We start from the raw sequence: 17804 nt of genomic DNA, 5'->3' as shown, positions 1-17804 counted from the left end.
TGGGCCGCCACGAGAAAATAATTCATTTCATTCCGAAGTACAATGAGCGCCCCAACTCCAGCCGTACCGTACTATCAACCCAGGGTATCACATGCCGCATACTTTGTCAACGCTCCATCCACTGCCGCATAGCCATCGCCCATTGCTTCGTCAAGGCCGTCGACTTGCGCCGTGTTCGTCTTCAACGACGAAACATGGTCGCGGAGCTGACCGAGCAATGGTTCCACGTCCTCGTCATGTACCCAATCTGTCCGGCCTTGGTCCTCCAAATCCCTGGGCGCAACCAAGCTGATGTGGTCCGGCCCATCACTTGCAGCCGCATGTGGCCCTTTCAACAGTGGATGCATTTTGAAAGCTCGCCTCTGGAAATTCTCTTCTTTTCGAGCGTCTTCCTCAAGCTTTGCGAGACGTTGGCCATCTTCATGCAGTCGGTCCCGCTCTTCCTCCACAGCTGCTTCCAGAAGCTCAACCGCATGTATTGCCGGCGTCAGGTCGTTTTCCAACGCCCTGTTGTGCTCCATCACCTTGTCCAGATCGAAATGTGATTCTCCTGTGCGGGGAGGGAATGGCACGCGAGGTAGCTTCTTCTCGAGATTGCGCAGGACCGAGGCGAGGTTGATTTCGGCTTCTGTTCGACGCTTGTTGTCGTGGCGGTCCAGCATCACGGCACGCTTCGCGTTGACGAGCAGGTTGCGAGCTGCCTGCTGAGCCGGAATCGGAGCAGCCTTCCACTTGGACGCAATCGTGGACTTTGGAACGTTTCGAGTCTGCGGTTTTAGATGGGGGAACTTGACACGCGGCTTCGACAGGCTTCTGGCCGACATGGTGCTCTCGTCGGCCGAATGATTCCTGTCATGGTTCGCGTGTGCGGAGCGCTGCCTTTTCAATGGGCGGTGCAGAGAAGTCGTGCCCGATTCGTCTTGCAATTCGTCCTCATCAGGGTCTGGCGCGACCTGTCGTTGGCGCTTGTTCCCGAAAGATTTGTTTGCTGCTGGTTTGGCAACGACTGGGGGATTTGATTTCGCCGGCAATGGAGGACGCCCGCGTGGGCGCTTGCCGGTGGTGGCGGATTTTCGCGCGCGACTTGGTTGCGCTGGCATAGCTAGCGGTCTGGTGGGAGGAGAGATGATGTAGGTTGGGTCCAGGTTGGAGCCGGGGAGACGCGTGAGGTGCCAGGTGGGTCAGCGGAGGTCTCTTTCGGGTGGCGGCCGGGGCGTACTTTCCCGTCTTCCTTGCCGCTTGCCAGGCACCATGAAAAAGGTACCTACAATATTTCCGATTGTCCCGTCCCCGTCCCCGTCCCCGACAACATCACGCGCCTTGGCCCGAAGCAACAATGGTATGAGCATGCTGCGGACGTTCCCCCGTGCTTTCCTTGCATCTCGACATGTCGGTTCGCTCAGACTTCGCGCCGCCGTGACCTCCACCAAAAGCTGTAGCTTTCGACGCGCCTCCGCTCCCACAATTCGTTGCTTTACAAGCAGTCGGCTAGCTTACTCTAATAACCCAACAATCACCATGGTTGAAGTCAACAGTGCATCCCCGCTCAAGAGCCAGTTCTCTTTCCGACTGCGCTCATATCAGACCGAAATGGTAGAGGAGAGCTTGAAGCAGAATATCATCGTAACCGTGCGCAAACTTTCCGGTCTTTGCTGTGTCAATGCTGCTGACCTTGGCTTTAGATGGACACTGGAAGCGGAAAGACACACATGTACGCTCTCCAGGACCTTGTCCAGATCACTCAGGTAACACGTGAACAGCGCCATTGCTCGAACCGATACCGAATTGCAGAGATGCGATCCTGACAAGGTTTGTCCACTTCTAGGCCCCATGATGATGGGGCAAAAAGCTTACAATATGAGCAGCTAGTATGGTTCCTGGCACCAACAGTCCCTCTCTGCGATCAGCAAGCGCGCCTGTTTGAAAGATACTTGCCGGCATACACGCTTCGCTTTCTCAGTGGCAAAAACAATGTCGACTCCTGGAGCAACCAAGGCATTTGGGATGCCGTGTTGAAAGACACCCGCATTGTTGTATCTACTCCACAAATACTACACGATGCACTCAGCCATGGCTTTGTCAAAATGAGCAAGATAGCCCTCCTTATATTTGACGAAGGTTCTTTCAAATCCCACTCTTTGAGCCTCTTGTTGCAACGACTGACTTTGGCAGCTCACATGTGCAGAGGAAGACATCCAGCCTCTAAAATCATGCAGGACTTCTATCACTCCAACAGATTCCACGACGAGCAGACCTCCCTCCCCCACATTCTCGGTCTAACTGCTACTCCCGTGGTGAGTGCAAGCTGCAAAGATCTAGGGTAACCCTCAAAGCCTCCTTGATCATTCCAACGCTAACACTGGCCAGTGTCATTGAAAAAAGTCTCAACGCATTGGCCATGGCTCCAAAAACACATCGCACCGAGCTTATTCAGTATACGCACAAACCTGTACTGATCCAGCTCTCTTACGAAGCCTCTGAATCAAGACTCCAGGAAGAACCTGCTCCCATACTCCTTGCTCTAAGCCGTGCATATTATGGGTATGACATCGAACAAGATCCTTACATTATTTCGCTTCGCCAAAGATCTCTAGAGGAAACAGGCCATGCTCAAGAAAAAACTTTCCACGAATTGACCGAGTTGCTGCAAAATCGAAAGACCTACGTTCATGATCAGCTGAAGAGACTCTATCTCCACGCTCTCAATATCTTCGACGAGCTCGGTGCAGCAGCGACGGATTTTTACGTGAGAAGTGTCATCGAAAAATTCGGAAACTACGCCTCTAAAATGCGTATGATGTTTGCCGATTGGTCAGATGAGGAAGGAAAAGTTTTGAAGAACATCTTTTCTGAGCTCAAAAGCTGTCCACGCAATCAAACCGAATGGATTCCGCCAAAAATGGAAGCCTTGATCCAGTTCCTTGTTTCTGAGGCTCGACCTGATTTCACTTGCATCGTCTTCGCCACGCAAAGAGCGACCGTTGTCGCAATGCAGTTTCTACTGGCCAATCACCCTCAGACTAGAGAGCTGTTCAGCATCGGGACTTTTGTAGGAATGTCGTCTATAGCAGGCAAGCGCAAATCAAGCCTGGCTCTTTGTGACCTGGCCAGTGTCAAACAGCAAGAGGAGACTCTGGACGATTTCAGGACCGGCAAGAAGAATCTCATCATTTCGACAAGCGTGTTGGAAGAAGGAATCGACATATCGACATGCAACACGGTCATTTGTTTTGATGCCCCACCGAATATGAAGTCGTTTGTCCAACGCCGGGGGCGGGCACGAAAACAGGACTCCAAATATGTCATTATGCTCCCCAACGATTCGCCGCTCGTAAAATCACCCGAGAATTGGACTCGCCTGGAGGAGGAAATGCAAGCTGTCTATCAGAATCATCTTCGAGAGATTGAACGCGCAGAGGATCAAGAACAGCAAGATGAAGAAGGCCATCTTGAATACCGAATTGAAAGCACAGGGTAGGTTACAAGCAACCATTTTGCCACTGCTGTTTGCGTAGTGACAGTGACAGAAGCTGACCAAAGTCAAACAGAGCAACCCTCAACCTCGACAACAGTGTACAGCATCTCCATCATTTTTGTTCAATGCTGGGCTTCAAACCTCTTCACATGGATCCACGACCAGAATTCTCCTTCAAACAAGATGATTCGGGCCTCATTATCGCCTCCGTGGATCTCCCTGCAGTGCTTGAAGCCAAGTTGCGACACCATGAAAGCGAAGGCGCCTGGAAAACAGAACGATGTGCAAGAAAGGCTGCGGCATTTCAAGCTTACAAGGCTCTTCATCAATCCGGGCTTGTGAACGACAATCTACTTCCCTTGACAGAGTATTCCGACCATGATCCGTTCAACGACGCCGACAAGAACCCTTTTGCCGACACACCATCCCTCCTCCAGATTCCCGACAGAGTTGACCCATGGGAGCCAATTGCCGCCGATATGCTCCAAAATTATGGAGAGAAGAAGTGGTCTCGCGTCAAGATTTCCTTGGAGCTGGAGGAAGGATATTTTGAAATAGTCATGTCGCTCCCAGCCCCCGTAGTTGCACCGCCTTCTGAGCTCAAGGTGTACTGGAATACGGGCGAGACACACGCGCTGAGGTTCAATGTCCTAGAACCTGTGACTTATACTGTCGAGGCGGTCGAAACTTTGCAAGCTTCCACATATGCTTTGCTTTCCTCTGCTGCCATCCAGGTTGAGGAACCAAAAAACCCGGTCGTTCTTTGCGAACGATGGGTGGACCCCATTCCAAGGGAAGGTCGGGCTTTTACTTGCGCAAAGCTACCCGCCGAATATGTTCACCAAGTCTTGAGTAACCAAGGGAAACCAACAATCGGACTAGTTTCTATGCGCAGCGAGCCCATGGGCCCACGGTATCGGTTCAAAGGATTTTCCGAGACAGAAGGGATTTTGAACATGGAGCTGACCTCTTGTCCGAAGCCCAAAGGTCTCGTGCTTCTCAAGAATAACAACCACAATGCGGTGCACAAGCGCAAGGTTGAGTCCAGGCCAGCAAGCGAATGTTTGGTTGACAGCATTCCGCTCGGATACTCAATATTGGCGCGGTGCCTACCTCCCGTCCTCCATCAAATGGAGCTGCTCATGGTTGCCGATCAGCTATGCAAGACTACCCTTGCAGAGATCAGATACAATGATCCCAAACTCGTACTTCGCGCCATCAGCGCCTCGGGCGCAATGGAGTTGGACTATGAACGGCTCGAAAATCTAGGAGATTCCATCCTCAAATTCATCACTTGCTTGAATATTCATGCCGAGCACCTGACGTGGCCGGAGAGTTATCTTACAAGACGGAAAGATAAAATAGTATCCAACAGTGTTCTCACAAAGGCTTCCCTGAATGTCGGGTTGGACAAGTTCCTTGTCAAGGAGGTTTTCAATTCAGACAAGCACTGGAAGCTTAGATCTGCTTTCAACATCATTTCCGATGCCAAATCCCGACAGACTACCAGGAGAAAGGCGTCTTCTAAGCTGCTTGCCGACGTGGTCGAATCTCTGATTGGTGCAGCATACGTCGAGGGCGGAATGCCCAAGGTTTTACGCTGCGTCAAGACTCTGCTTCCATTCTATTCTTGGAAATCGGTGGATGATCGTCGTTCGGTTCTTGCCTGCTATGCCTCCTCGCAAGCCGAACAAGTTGGCAAGCCCCTCCATCTCGAGCAACTCGAAGAACTCCTAGGGTATAAGTTCAACAACCCCTATCTTCTCCTCGAAGCCATAACCCATGGCAGCGCCAACAGCTCCTACGGAATTCCAACCAGTTCATACCAACGGCTCGAATTTTTGGGCGACTCGATACTCGACATGCTTGTCTCCCGTCGCGTGTATGCATTTGGAAAAGAGCTTAGTCCGGGAAGTATGCACTCGGTCAAGACTGCTGTTGTCAACGAGGGGATCCTCAATTTTCTGGTTTTTGAATGCGCGCAGATACGGCCAATTCATCGCGTCAGGGTCGACCAAGAGACTGGTGAGGCCACAGTAGAGGAACAAGGCGAGTATAAGCGCACTGCGCTGTGGCACTGGATCCGGCACTCTTCGCCTACATTGATGCAAACATTCAAAGAAAGCGAGGCCCAGCACGAAGAGATGCGCAGCAAGATCTGGGAGGCGCTTCAAAATGACGATGTCTTTCCCTGGAAATTCTTCAACCCATCGGAAGCCATCACTAAGGTCCCCTCTGACGTTGTAGAGGCCATCCTTGGCGCCATTTTCATTGACTCGGCCCAGAATCCGGCGCCTTCATCCACTGGTGCCGCAGATGCGGGCACAGATACAGATGCCGACGACCCAAGCCCGCTGGATGGCCAAGCCGCTGGAATGTCTGCCTGCGAAGGATTCCTTGAAAGACTCGGCCTACTGGAAATTCTCAACCGGATCTTACGCGACAATGTCAACTGTGGTGGCCAACGTGCACGTCTGCTACGCTACGTTTCCGCGGACTTGCGCGATAAGTTCAAATTCCATGCATTTTTTGACGAAGAGACGGGACTCTGGAGCAGCAGAATTTTACTGGATAATCGCGTGCTGATCCAGAAGGATGAAGTCAAAGCAAAGTCAAGGGGTGCTGCGATACGAGAGGGCGCAGATAGGGCGTTCCTTAAGATGAGACGCGCAGCCACTGAAGGCATCAAGTATCATCTTGTGGGGAGAAAAGCAACTGCTCGAGACCGTGCTGAGCCGACGTCAGACTTTAAAGAGAGTTGGTCGCCAGAACTCGAGCCACGGTCAAGCCAAACAACACAGTCACGGGAAAGCAGCAGCAGCGTATACTTGAGCGCTGACGAGGACCTGGGAGAACGGGTCGAACTGCCCGACGACGACGATGATCAAATATTCTACGCCGCCGACGACGGTACAGATGATCTTGACCTCTTCGATGCCCGTGCCAAAGAAAGGTTTGAGGAGGAGGTCGGATATGAGCGGGGCGAGAACGTGGCAGGCGTTGAAGAAGAAATTGAAGAGATGGAGGACAAGGAGATGGAGAGCAAAGCTATGGAAGACCACGAGATGGTCGATCAAGAGGTGAAGGATGAACCAATGGACGACGAAGGACTCGAAAGCGAAGAAACAGAAGGCCAAGAGCAGGAGGGTGAAGAGATGGAGGGCGTAGAGGTGGAGGGTAAAGACCTGGAAGCCGAAGAAATGGACGCCGAAGACATTGAAAGTGAAGAGATGGAGAGCGAGCCTGAGGTGGAAGAGCTCTTACAGAAGAAAGTGATGGACAGTAAGGTTCGGGTGAGTGGACTGGTGCTAAAAAGGCTGGTCGAAGAAGCGCGGAAGCTGAGAAACATGAAAACGGGGGCCCTATATCGCGTCCGCGGAGTCAAGGGCCACTTTATAAAAGGAAACAAGCTCGGTGACTACGGCACTTATGTTCCGCCACCGCCACCATCACCACCTCAGCATCCTTCTCATGGCGAAGACCAAAACTCCGAGCCTGAGAATTCTCATGCTGATGGGTGCGCTCAAGACGTCGAGAAGGGTAGCGGGTAGCCTCGGTAGCGGGAAAATCCATGAATAGAGACTCCGCTCTGGAAAAGCCTTCAGTTTCCATTGCTTTCACTTGACTTGATAAAATGGAACATTGATTGATCACTGAAGCAGACTTCGAGCAACAGAATCGCTCCACGTTACTATGGACTTAGCTCTCCTAAAACATTCACTGTCTTCTCCACCTCCGCCGCAGCTAGGATCCACTCAGCAACGCGGCACTCATACCTACGCTTTCCGTGGCCCACGTCGTCTTTTCGTACTGTGACGACGTCATTGAATCAACGAGACCCATAGCAGGATGCTGCAACGACTATATCGCAAGTGCTTGACAGGCTTAAACAGCTCACGGGCTACTCAAGGTCCAACGAAGCAACCGGGAATCAGTAGACTGTCCTTGTTGACCTCTAGCCTGAGCAGCCGAATCCCCCTATCCCACTGGAACAGCAAGTGTTGTTGCCTGGCTCCGCAAGAACCGCAAGAACTATAGGCACAGGTACATGGACTGCAAAGGAAAAACCACATCACAGCCCGACAGCCATGATGTCTTTGCTCCGGCATCGTGTTTATGCCAGCGCTCACAGGGAGCTAAACCCGGTTTGCATGTTTACATAGATTGCATGTTTAGATAGCACTTTACAAAATAACAGAATGAAGTCCAAACATGGTAAGTGAATACGTGGAAAAGCGAAAAAGAGTCAACACAAGCACTTCCTCCCATACTCGCTGCTAGCTAGGCACGCCCAGCTCGAAAGCGTGCTCAGCCTCGGCCGTCAAGACCGAATGAAGAAACCTAAGAAGCAATTTGATGAAAGAGCACCTCACCTGGAGCACCGCCGCGCAATGCAACTCCAATCGTCAACTAAGATAGCCAAGCTCCTCCGCCGCGCCCTAAGCCCGCCACTCCGCCCACCGATCAACAGACAGGAAAGCAACACCGACGCGAATCATCACCGCGCACGCCAACATTTCCCCATCTCCCAAAGACGTCTATCAATCTATCAAGCCGTGGTTACATTTCCCCGCTTTCGACCCGAGCCACCCACCCACCCATTCGCTCGCTCGCTCGCTCGCTCGCTCGCTCGCTTTTACCGCGCCGCGACGCTGGGTACGATGGGCGCGCTCGGGGAAAAACGAAGCGTTTAGGCTTCTCGCCGCTTAGCCTCTTAGTTGAGCCTAGACCCAGGGCGTGCATGCGGTTGACCGGTGGCTGACCGACTGACCCGAGCCAGCTACCTTGCGGACAAAAACGCTCGAGTTGCCCGATGCGGGTATGCGCGGACCGGGTTGCCGCTTTGGGGCTGGTACTCGCGATGCTTCCAGCCGACCACCCACCAACGACGCTCACGACGACGAGCCAGGCCCAGTCCGCACGAACGGTGGCCGCTGGTCGCTGGCCCGCCCCGCCACGCTAAGTGCTTAATTGACTGACTGGTGGGTGGGCTGCACGCGGCGGAGATAAGATAGGGGAGAGATGCTGTATGGGTGGATCGACGGATGGATGGATGGATGGACTGCAGAAGAGGAGTTTCTTTAGCGAAAGCGAAGGCTTGATGTGAATGGTTTTTGCTTTTCAAAAGCCTTGTGTCTGTTAGGTTCAGTAGGGGGACAGCATGAGGACGAAGGAGGAAGGTATGGCTATGGCAGGTCATTGACGGCTCTTGCGCCTGTATTCAGTCTCTACTTTCCATCCAAATTGTCTAATCATAGCCTCATCGTCATCATCGTCGTCGTCTTCGTCTTCGTCAACAGCCGCGCCCTTCACTCACTTGTTGGTAACGCCCAAACTGACCCCATTGTCGACCAGTCACAGCACCCTTTTAAGCGCGCTTGCCAAAGACCTTGTCGTAGCCAGTAAGAGTGAAGCGGTAGCGCACGCGGTCATTTTTGTAGACGCGCTCGACGGCCTCCTTGCAGCCCTCCTCGGAAATATCAATCGTCTCGACCCAGCTCTTGATGTTCTGCTTCGAGGCCAGCTCAAACATGTCAATCATCTCCGGGCGGTTGCCAATGTGCGAGGCGCCCATGTAGCAGCCGTTGGGGGCAAAGACCTGGGCCTGGATCTGCGGCAGCGGGTTGTCCGGGAAGCCGACCATGTGGAACGTGCCGTTGACCTTGAGCGTCGAAAAGTAGTCGGGCAGGTTGAACCGGTCCGTCGCGTCGGCCGTGTTGATGATGAAGTCGAACGCAAACTTGTACGGCTCCTGCCAGTCCTTGTCCTTGGTACAGATAAAGCCCTTGGCTCCCAGTTTGATCGCATCTTCCTTCTTGTTGGGGGTGTGCGAGATGGCGTAGACATCTGCGCCGAGTGCCTTGGCAAAGAGAATGCCAAAGTGACCGAGACCACCGCTGTAGGAGATTAGTCTTGAACTGTGAAGGCCAGTGTGGGTTGCTTACATTCCGACGATACCAATTGTCTTGCCTGGACCAGCGCCCAGACGCTTGAGGGGACTGTAGACAGTCAGGCCTGCGCAGAGCATGGGCGCCGCAAGGCTGTCCTCAATGTTTTCCGGAATCTTGAAGGTAAAGTACTCGTGAGCGCGGATGTGGCTAGAATAACCTCCTTGGCTGATTGTGCCGTCAGGGTATGGTGCTCCGTAGGTGTCGATGGATTTGGGGCAGTAATTTTCCTGGTCTGCTTTGCAGTTGCCACAGGTGAGGTCGGCTGCACCATTTCGTCAGCCAGTGCTCCAAGGAAGCTCCACAGACGCATGAACTCACCGCCGATTTGAGCTCCAACGCCAACGCGGTCTCCAACCTTGAGTGTGGTGACGTCCTTGCCCACCTTGACGACCTTGCCTACGATTTCATGGCCAACGCACAGAGGAAGCGGAATATCGGAGCCCCATCCGCCGCTGATGGTATGCACGTCACTGCCGGTGTTTGTCAGTTTGGTGTTTGACAATTCAATTGAGCTGCTACGTACCTGGCGCAAACGCCACATGCGTCAATGGCAACGTCGACGTCGCGGTCCTCAAAGGGCTTCAGTTTGACCTGGAGGGCGTCAGAAAGAGTGGGGGGCTCGCAATGCGGGGAAAGTACTTCTTGCTTGGTAAACTTGGACCAGTTCTTGATGTCGGTGACGCAGAAGCCGGTGGTGGTCTCGGGGTAAGGCATGGCGAGTGATTGCTTGTAGGAGAGCGGATGTGAGTTGAGAGGACAGGTGGATTGTAGAGGGGTGAAACAGGCAGAGGAAGGCGGGGGAGGGGTTTAAAAGAGGCTTCTGGGCAGTGAGCTCATCCTTGCCGGCGCGTCTGCCCAAAGCTCCTAGGCCGTCTATCATGGCTATCTGCGTCAATGGCGACACGGCGCATCATCGACTCTCGCCCTGGTTGTACGGCTGGCCCCGCCAACACGCACCACAATGGTGGATCCAGACGACGACAAAGGTTCCGACGGCTCATGGCGATGGAGTATTTCAGCGTGCCAAGTCGCAGGCGGTGGAGCTGTCGCGTCTCGCAGAGGTCCAGTTGGCGCAGCTGGTGCGGCTGTCGCGTTGGTCGGAGACGTCATGCATTTTACCACCAATCATGGCGTGCAACGCCGGCGGGCGGATCCTTCCTGTTCGCAGGCTAGCGGGAGCCTTGTCGGGCGAATCTGGATCAGAGCGATCGGGAATTGCAAATGATGGAGATGTGGGATGGCATTCATGTTTTCTCTCAGCGAGACTCGGATGAAATGACGCGAGGTGGATGCCGTGGGGCCTGATGGAAGAACAACATGGACCCTCGGCTCACCTTCCAGCTCGCCCATCCCAGATCCAACCCAAGACCCCGCCCATCCATCACGACAGGACCCTCAGCCCTTCCATTCATGAGTAACGCCAAACCATCGTCTGCGCCTCTCGGAGCGTGATCAGGGGACCCAAGGAACGGGCTCCATCTTCCCCAGACTGGCATGCCGACGAATCCTTTGTCGACTTGCGGGGGCATCGCCCTTTCGCCAACCAAACGCCCTGCTTGCGGCCACTTGACTCTTGCTCCGCCCACGATGCTCTGGCTCTGGCTCTGGCTCTGGCTCTGGCTCTGGCTTGGACCCTCGACGACCTTAAAAGCCCTCGACTTCCCGTGCTGCTGCCATGCTGGTTGAATTACCACCGCCGTCTTCGCTCCCACGAAGCAGAAGAGATCCCACCCGACTGTTCACCAACAAAACCCCGGAAACATCCCTGACCACGCATCGAACCATACCCAGACCGCAATGGCTCCACAGGAACTGTCCAACGGCATCAATGGCTCTTCCAAGCCATCCCTGATGAAGGCCGTGCGCTTCCATGGCAAGGGGGACCTCAGGCTTGAAAACATCCCAGAGCCGCATGTCGGTCCCTCCCAAGTCAAGGTACGCCATTACAACATTTGCGCATCCTCCCCCAAAACCCACACGACAAAAACCGCCTGCCAAATGCTGATATCCTCACCAGCTCAAACCCGCCTGGGTCGGAATTTGCGGAACAGGTAGAAGCCCCGCTTCATCTCCAAGCCTCGTCTTTTCCAACCCCAGTTCTTCATCATCCCCCCGCTCTGTCCGCATGACTTCCACGCGCTTCCTTTTTCGTCGGCCTTCAAATTGGAACACCAAGCTTTCACTTCAGCTCTCCCGAGCCAATTACTCGTCGCTCATCAGCAGACTTTTGCAAAATTCCGGCTAGCGCCACACCCTCTCGTGTCTCCTGCATCTCATCTGACATGCCTGTCCGCGTTGGTGCACGTTTGGCCAATCATCTTTCTACCCACCAACACCCTCAGCCGCAAGCGCGTGACGACCTGGAGTACGTGTCGTGCAGCTGGGCTGCATAACCCCCAGTCGCGAACAGCTGCACCGCCACTGCTCCCCACACGCACGCAGGCCCCCAGAACTCCGCTCCAATCAAAGAAGCTTCTGATACTGATGCATGGCAGACCTCCACGAGTATCTTGGTGGGCCTAATCTCTGCCCTACAACGCCGCATCCGATCACGCGTGAGAAAGTCCCTGTTACATTTGGCCATGAGCTGAGCGGAGTGGTCGAGGAGGTTGGCGAAGGAGTAAATGATCTGAGGCCAGGAGACCGCGTCTGCGTGCAGCCCATAATCTACGACGGAACTTGTGGGGCATGCGAGGCGGGATTGGTCAATTGCTGTTATAGCAACGGGTTTATCGGTTTGAGTGGTAAGTTGATGTCTTGTCTCAGCCTTATGCTTGCTCGAGACACGACAAACTCGATGATTTGATGTACTGACACAAAAGCCACGCAGGCTGGGGTGGCGGTTTCTCCGAACACATGGTCATTCCGCGCGATGCCGTGTATAAGCTCCCAGATAATGTATCGCTCGAAGTTGGCGGTATGCTCCCTAATTTCTTACGACCCCTGACCGCATGCCACAACTAACCATCGGCAGCCTTGATCGAGCCTCTCGCCGTTGGCTGGCACGCCGTCAAAATTGCCCAATTGCCCCCACCACCAACGGCCATCACGGCCCTCATCCTCGGTGGCGGGCCTATTGGTCTCAGCATGATCCAGTCGCTGCGCGCCCATTCTCCAAACCACACCATCATCGTGTCCGAACCATCCCCACGACGAGCCGAGCTCGCTGCCTCCTTTGGCGCGACACATGTGCTCTCGCCACTCACAACCAATATCCCCGCAACAGTGCGCAAGCTTTCGCCCGGCGGTTGGGGCGCCCACGTAGCCTTCGACTGCGCCGGCGTGCAGGCAGGCCTCGATGCCGCGGTGGAGAGCGTGCGCGCCGAAGGCAAGATCGTTAACGTCGCCATTTGGGAGAAGCCGCCACGCATCGACGCCAACTCTCTATGCTTCAAGGAGCGCACCTACATGGGCGTTGCCACGTATCGCAAGGGCGATTTTGCTGCCGTCATTGACGCCGTCAGTCAGGGCTTGATAACCCCCGAAGCCATGATTTCGAAGCGCGTCGAGGGGCTCGAGGGTGTGCTTGACGGCGGCTTTAAGAGTCTGATTGAGGAAAGAGACCGCCTTGTCAAGGTCTTGATTCGTGCGAATGACGTTGGCGAGTAACCAACGCTCCTTGGGATCAAGCGTGCAAACGCGGACGAAGGGCGTTTTCGGAGAGATGCTTGCTCCACCGGCGTAGAGGATGGGATATTCTGGGTTCAGATTGTGGCGTTTGTGCGGTGAATGACCAAATGGAAGGGGAGAGGGAGCCGCGAGGAAGATACGAGGCCCGTTTGGCTGGTTACCTGCCTGGGGGAAGGCACTGTTCCTTCCATGCGTTGGTGAATGACGGGCTCGATGCTTGACGAATCTACGAATGTTTGCTTTTTTGCTGGCGGATCAATTTCAAGGACCTTTGGATGTAATGGACGTGGTCTCGTTTGAGTAATTCGTCCTGTGAGAGACCAATTGGCAAAATTGACTTACCTTGGGCTTGGAAGCCTGGCATCGCTACATTATCGAAGAAGATATCCTTAGTTGACTGGAAACTGCCGTAGTATCTTGTCATTGTGTCTCCCTGTCGCGTTACGTATTTGGCTTCAATTATCTTTTGCCCAACCCCAGCAATGATGGAAGCATTGTAAACGCGGTCGTTTACGTTTCTAAAGATGAGTGCTTTTTGTCGACTTCACTTGACTCTAGGCCGCACAGACACTTTGGATTCCACATGTGGTTGTGCTGGCAAGAGCGTGGTCGATAAAAAGGTCGCGTCTTCCTGTTTTGGCGACTGCGTCGACATCCCACTCCCTTCTCCCCCACACCACCACTCTCTGCACTGTTCGACACGAAGCTGCGCTGGCAAGAGGACCGTCGATAAAAGGTCGCGTCTTCCTGTTTCGGCGACAACGCCGACACACTGCATCGACGTCGACCCTCTCCCTCTCATCCCACAACACCACTTTGCATTACGCCGACTAGAACTACCTACCTTCTTTTTACAACAGAACCATCTCTGATGGAGCCAGGACAGGACCAAGAACGCGCCTCTGCAACTCTGTCCGCCTCCAGACTTGACGCATTCTTCAGTGTTCCAGGCACGCCGTCGAGAGAGCAATGCGACAAGTATGCCTTGTCTATCACCGGTCACAAGCGCTGCAGGGCGGCGTCTGCTCAGGGTTGCCAAAGCTACACCTTGATCTGCGAAGGCAGACCCCGCTCGATGAAGCCTGAGGGCGACGAGACGTGGTACGACGTGGAAGTCGTGCAATTCCGCCTTGGAGAATCGCGCCTGAATCTGGAATTGATCAAGACTGCCCGGGTCATTCATGGAGACATCGTACCGGAGACTTGGCTGGCCGCTCCGCTTGGAAACCTGCTGGTCTACGTCTCGGAGATGAAGGCAGGCCTTTGCCCAAGAGATTTGGCTCCCACGACTTCGATGATGAAAAAGTCGCAGCATGGCTTGCTGGAGAAGTTCATGGAAGGACTCGCGCAGTGAGTACCTTGCGCTCCGCCATACATTGGGACCTTGGCTAACCGCAAGCAGATATTTCAAGTCTTGCTGGGTGAGCAAACTTGACCACCTCGTGCACCCGGACAGCCAGGATACACGCGTCGTCAGGACCTGGGACAGGATGCAGCTCCTCAGGGAGTCTCCAACGGGCGCATTCGTTGGCAAGCACATCGAACTTGTGGAGCAGAACATGGCGTACGTCCACGAGCCCTCACACGGTCAGATCCTTATGCACGGCGACCTCAACCTGACCAACTTCCTCGTCGACCCCGCCACGTTCGAGATCAATGGCCTCGTCGACTGGGCCTCGGCCAAGTACGAACAATTCGGCTACGAACTATACATCGTGCAGATGTCTACGGGTTACAACACCACCATGGAAAATGGAGGCTTCGTCTTCTACAACAACCACAAGCAGCTGAAGCGCGCCTTCTGGAAGGCACTCTTCAAGCACCTCCGCATCGAGTCGCTGGACGAACAAGCCCTCTTCAAGGAGACGTTGCGCCCGGCGTGGCGCCTGGGCCTCATACTCCGGGAAGCGTTCGTGCACTCGGCTGATGGCCGCATCACGAACCAGGTCGTCGTCCCTTCTCCCGACACTGGCGTCCAGCTCCTCCAGCTGCAGAGGCTTCTGGACGACGAAGACGACTTTTTCGAACTGCCGCCCGCTGCGCAGGGCTCCATGCTCTTGCTGCCCGAGGCTCCTTGATTTGGGTCCTCATTCTTTTCTTTTCCCGCTCGTGGATGAGCTTTCATTTGGCCTGTGGCAGAGTGTCCCTACAGACTGCTGGAGCGAGTGGTTGGCCACCCGGTAGATCGTCCCCTTGTATCCAAGGGCAAAAGTTTGCGGTCTCTTTTCCAAGGAAAGAGATTGGGGCTGGGTTTCAGGGTAGAAGATTTGCGGTACCTTTTCTTTCCTCAGGGCAGAACTTGGGTTGGGAGTTCTTTTCTGTCCTAGAGCAGAAGATTTGCGGTCTTCTTCTTTTTCTTTCTTTTCCCAGAGGACAGAATTTGGGTTAGGAGTCCCCTTTGTCCGGGGTCAAAAGATTTGCGGGATTGCTTGCTCTCTCTACAGGTACCCAATGAGAAAATGGCTTTTGCATTTGCTTGCGTCCCGTTGTTATTCTCCTTCGCCTTATCCTTCATCTTTGCCTTTTTCTTGTCTTTGCCCATCTCCTTGATCATCGTCATCTCCTTCATCTTTGTTCTTCTCCTTCTCCCTCTTGCTCTCCCCGCACATTCACGTCTACCGTACAGCCTACCATCTCCCATCTCCAAGCAGCAGCAGTGGCATCGCAGCAGCGGGGACGTTAACAGGAGAGTCGGTCGTAGCGGCTTTTTGGCCGACGGGCGAGTGTGTCTACTAGGGTCTGCCAGTGCTGAAGCAGGCGAGGCGAGGCGAGGGGTTGATCGGGCTGGCAGAGAGGCAGCGTGATGGGTATAGCGATGAGCTTAGTTTTGAGCAATGGAGATGGCGGTGGAGGGTCTTTACTGCGTTTCTTGCTTTTATTTGATTCCTGAGGGATGACGGGGAGTTATGAGGGAGTTTCTTTGGTGTAGCAGGGAAGGACGGTTGAGTTACTGGTGCTGACTAGAATGGAGAAGGATGTGCTGATTGGGAAGAGAAGGGGTGGTCTGGGACGTGTCAGTAAAGAAGGGTCGCTGGACGGTGGCTGACACGCTGAGGACAGGAGGAAAGGCAGATAGATCTGGATAGTGGAAACGCCGCGGTCGTCTTTGAAGCACGCATCTTTCATATCTGGAGTTTAGAGGAAGCCTACAGCCCTGTTAGATAGATAGAGTATGCGGACTCGCATTATCCGCACGTCGAACTTGGTCATCGATATCCTTGAATCGAGAAGATACGCGTGCATGATGTTCTCAAGTGTCTGTCTGTCTGGCGTACAGGGCGGATACATCTCGCCAGTCATCAGGCGACGTCAAAAACGTCCGACGACAGCTACGATCTGGACACGGTGTGCTCGACCAAGCTTGCGGACTTCGCATAGAGTGGTCGCATCGCATCCGTGGTGTGGACAGACTTGATCCGAGCGAGTAGCCATGTTGAAGACAGGCGAAAGAGTCCTAATGATCCGCACCGTGGGAGCGAGCAAGATGCCGGATCCAATGGCTGTCGAGACTTGAGCTTGGAAGAAGGACTGCGTACTGTACCACAGGGGAACGGCCAGCCAGTCGTCCGAATCGCGCATAACCGCCCGCCGCGCATAACAGAAACCTTTTCGAGCCCATGAGGAGGACGTAAGCCATGCGGGCACAGGCACAGGCACAACTTTTCTTTTTTTGTCGAAAAAGCAAAATGGGATAGACGAAGCTGTTGGGCCCTGCGGAAGTGCTGCAGACTTTACATACGACGACCATCTCGAAGGCTTTGGAAAGATCAGATTGAATGAATGCATTGGGTCCGATGGACTTGATTGCCATGTCATACCAGCCTTGCTGCCCCCGTCGTGAGCACAGGAGCATTGTACAGCGGAATTGGGCGCGTACAAGGCGGCGCTGTGAAGATAGGCCTCCCACTCATCTCATTTGGTACCTGGCGGAAAAAGTAGGAGGAGAGAATAGGGGGCGATGCGTGATACACAATTGACCTTGGTAAAAGCGAGATTCCAATGACTCCACGCCACAATGGGTGTCGAATGGAATGAGACTCCCTTGGTCTAACCGTAGTAGCGGATGACAGCTCCTGAAGCACAGCCGTGGTGGGGAACGGATGCTCCTTGAGTGCAGTCACGGTGGGAAATGGATGCTTCCCGGACGCGGCCACGGTCCTGGGGATATCACGTCTTTCGACATCCACTGTGACGCGTTGTTCCCAAATAAGCCAGTGTCGAGGCAGCTAGGCTTAATTGGGATCTCTTGTCACTCAGGCTGCCGCTAACAATGCCCATCAGCTCCAGTCTCGTCCATTCGGCGCGAAGAGGACAAAGGAATTACTCTATTGCGTAGACGCCGAGTGCCGGTGACGGCGCACGTGAGGTGGAAATGATGTCACAGCCCGAGGCCAAGGTAGCATGGGACAGTTGGAGCCTGCTCGCTCAGAAATCGGTCTTTGTACTGAAGAAGGCGCCCAACTCCTCTGACCTCGAGGACAATAAATTTTGATACCGGGTGGCTGGCTAGGTGCAGCGCAAGGGCGCGGCCAATGCCTGCAGCTACGTGGTAGCTTGCCGGGCTAGGCTGAGAAGACCAAGACGTGTCCTTGTCCATGTTGTCATTGTGCACCGAGATGGCTAGCTAGCCGCTGTCGAGAGCGGGAGCTGGGCAAGATTGGGGTTGTAACGGTTCTTTTTCCCATCGGCCGGGCCATTGGCTAGGGCGAGGTCGAATGCGGTGGTGTTGAGCAACGTTGGGTTTTGGT

At 54.1% G+C, this 17804-nt stretch overlaps 6 protein-coding genes across 6 annotated transcripts; 4 read left to right on the top strand and 2 right to left on the bottom strand.

Moving 5' to 3' along the window:
* Positions 1 to 4: 4 nt before the first annotated feature.
* J3D65DRAFT_631956 (CENP-Q, a CENPA-CAD centromere complex subunit-domain-containing protein) lies at positions 5 to 1401 on the bottom strand. Its single transcript, XM_066800966.1, has one exon. It carries the CDS (start codon positions 1098 to 1100, stop codon positions 75 to 77), a length of 1026 nt encoding a protein of 341 aa, XP_066653005.1. The 5' UTR covers positions 1101 to 1401; the 3' UTR covers positions 5 to 74.
* J3D65DRAFT_631953 (uncharacterized protein) lies at positions 1114 to 7072 on the top strand. The gene is made up of 7 exons (XM_066800965.1): positions 1114 to 1629; positions 1683 to 1711; positions 1761 to 1809; positions 1866 to 2118; positions 2173 to 2320; positions 2368 to 3474; positions 3549 to 7072. The coding sequence occupies exons 1-7, from the start codon at positions 1252 to 1254 to the stop codon at positions 7024 to 7026; spliced, it is 5442 nt and encodes a 1813-aa protein (XP_066653004.1). The 5' UTR covers positions 1114 to 1251; the 3' UTR covers positions 7027 to 7072.
* A 1687-nt stretch (positions 7073 to 8759) lies between these two features.
* Positions 8760 to 10230, bottom strand: J3D65DRAFT_464660 (chaperonin 10-like protein). Its single transcript, XM_066796461.1, has 5 exons — positions 10066 to 10230; positions 9950 to 10017; positions 9745 to 9896; positions 9421 to 9688; positions 8760 to 9372 (listed from the first exon to the last, which is right to left on the bottom strand). The coding sequence occupies exons 1-5, from the start codon at positions 10138 to 10140 to the stop codon at positions 8844 to 8846; spliced, it is 1092 nt and encodes a 363-aa protein (XP_066653003.1). The 5' UTR covers positions 10141 to 10230; the 3' UTR covers positions 8760 to 8843.
* Positions 10231 to 11030: 800 nt separating this feature from the next.
* J3D65DRAFT_631945 (sorbitol dehydrogenase) lies at positions 11031 to 13496 on the top strand. Its single transcript, XM_066800964.1, has 5 exons — positions 11031 to 11361; positions 11444 to 11477; positions 11922 to 12170; positions 12257 to 12343; positions 12401 to 13496. Exons 1-5 carry the CDS (start codon positions 11224 to 11226, stop codon positions 13033 to 13035), a joined length of 1143 nt encoding a protein of 380 aa, XP_066653002.1. The 5' UTR covers positions 11031 to 11223; the 3' UTR covers positions 13036 to 13496.
* A 223-nt stretch (positions 13497 to 13719) lies between these two features.
* Positions 13720 to 15374, top strand: J3D65DRAFT_700489 (uncharacterized protein). The gene is made up of 2 exons (XM_066804079.1): positions 13720 to 14406; positions 14459 to 15374. The coding sequence occupies exons 1-2, from the start codon at positions 13928 to 13930 to the stop codon at positions 15132 to 15134; spliced, it is 1155 nt and encodes a 384-aa protein (XP_066653001.1). The 5' UTR covers positions 13720 to 13927; the 3' UTR covers positions 15135 to 15374.
* Positions 15102 to 16130, top strand: J3D65DRAFT_631940 (uncharacterized protein). Its single transcript, XM_066800963.1, has one exon. It carries the CDS (start codon positions 15516 to 15518, stop codon positions 15858 to 15860), a length of 345 nt encoding a protein of 114 aa, XP_066653000.1. The 5' UTR covers positions 15102 to 15515; the 3' UTR covers positions 15861 to 16130.
* The last annotated feature ends 1674 nt before the right edge of the window (positions 16131 to 17804 follow it).

The sequence above is a fragment of the Phyllosticta citribraziliensis genome, assembly GCF_038025025.1.
Source record: "Phyllosticta citribraziliensis strain CPC 17464 chromosome Unknown J3D65scaffold_9, whole genome shotgun sequence".
Taxonomy (NCBI): domain Eukaryota; kingdom Fungi; phylum Ascomycota; class Dothideomycetes; order Botryosphaeriales; family Phyllostictaceae; genus Phyllosticta; species Phyllosticta citribraziliensis.
Note: the sequence above shows the minus strand (reverse complement) of the source record. Positions and strands in the feature narration are given on the sequence as shown.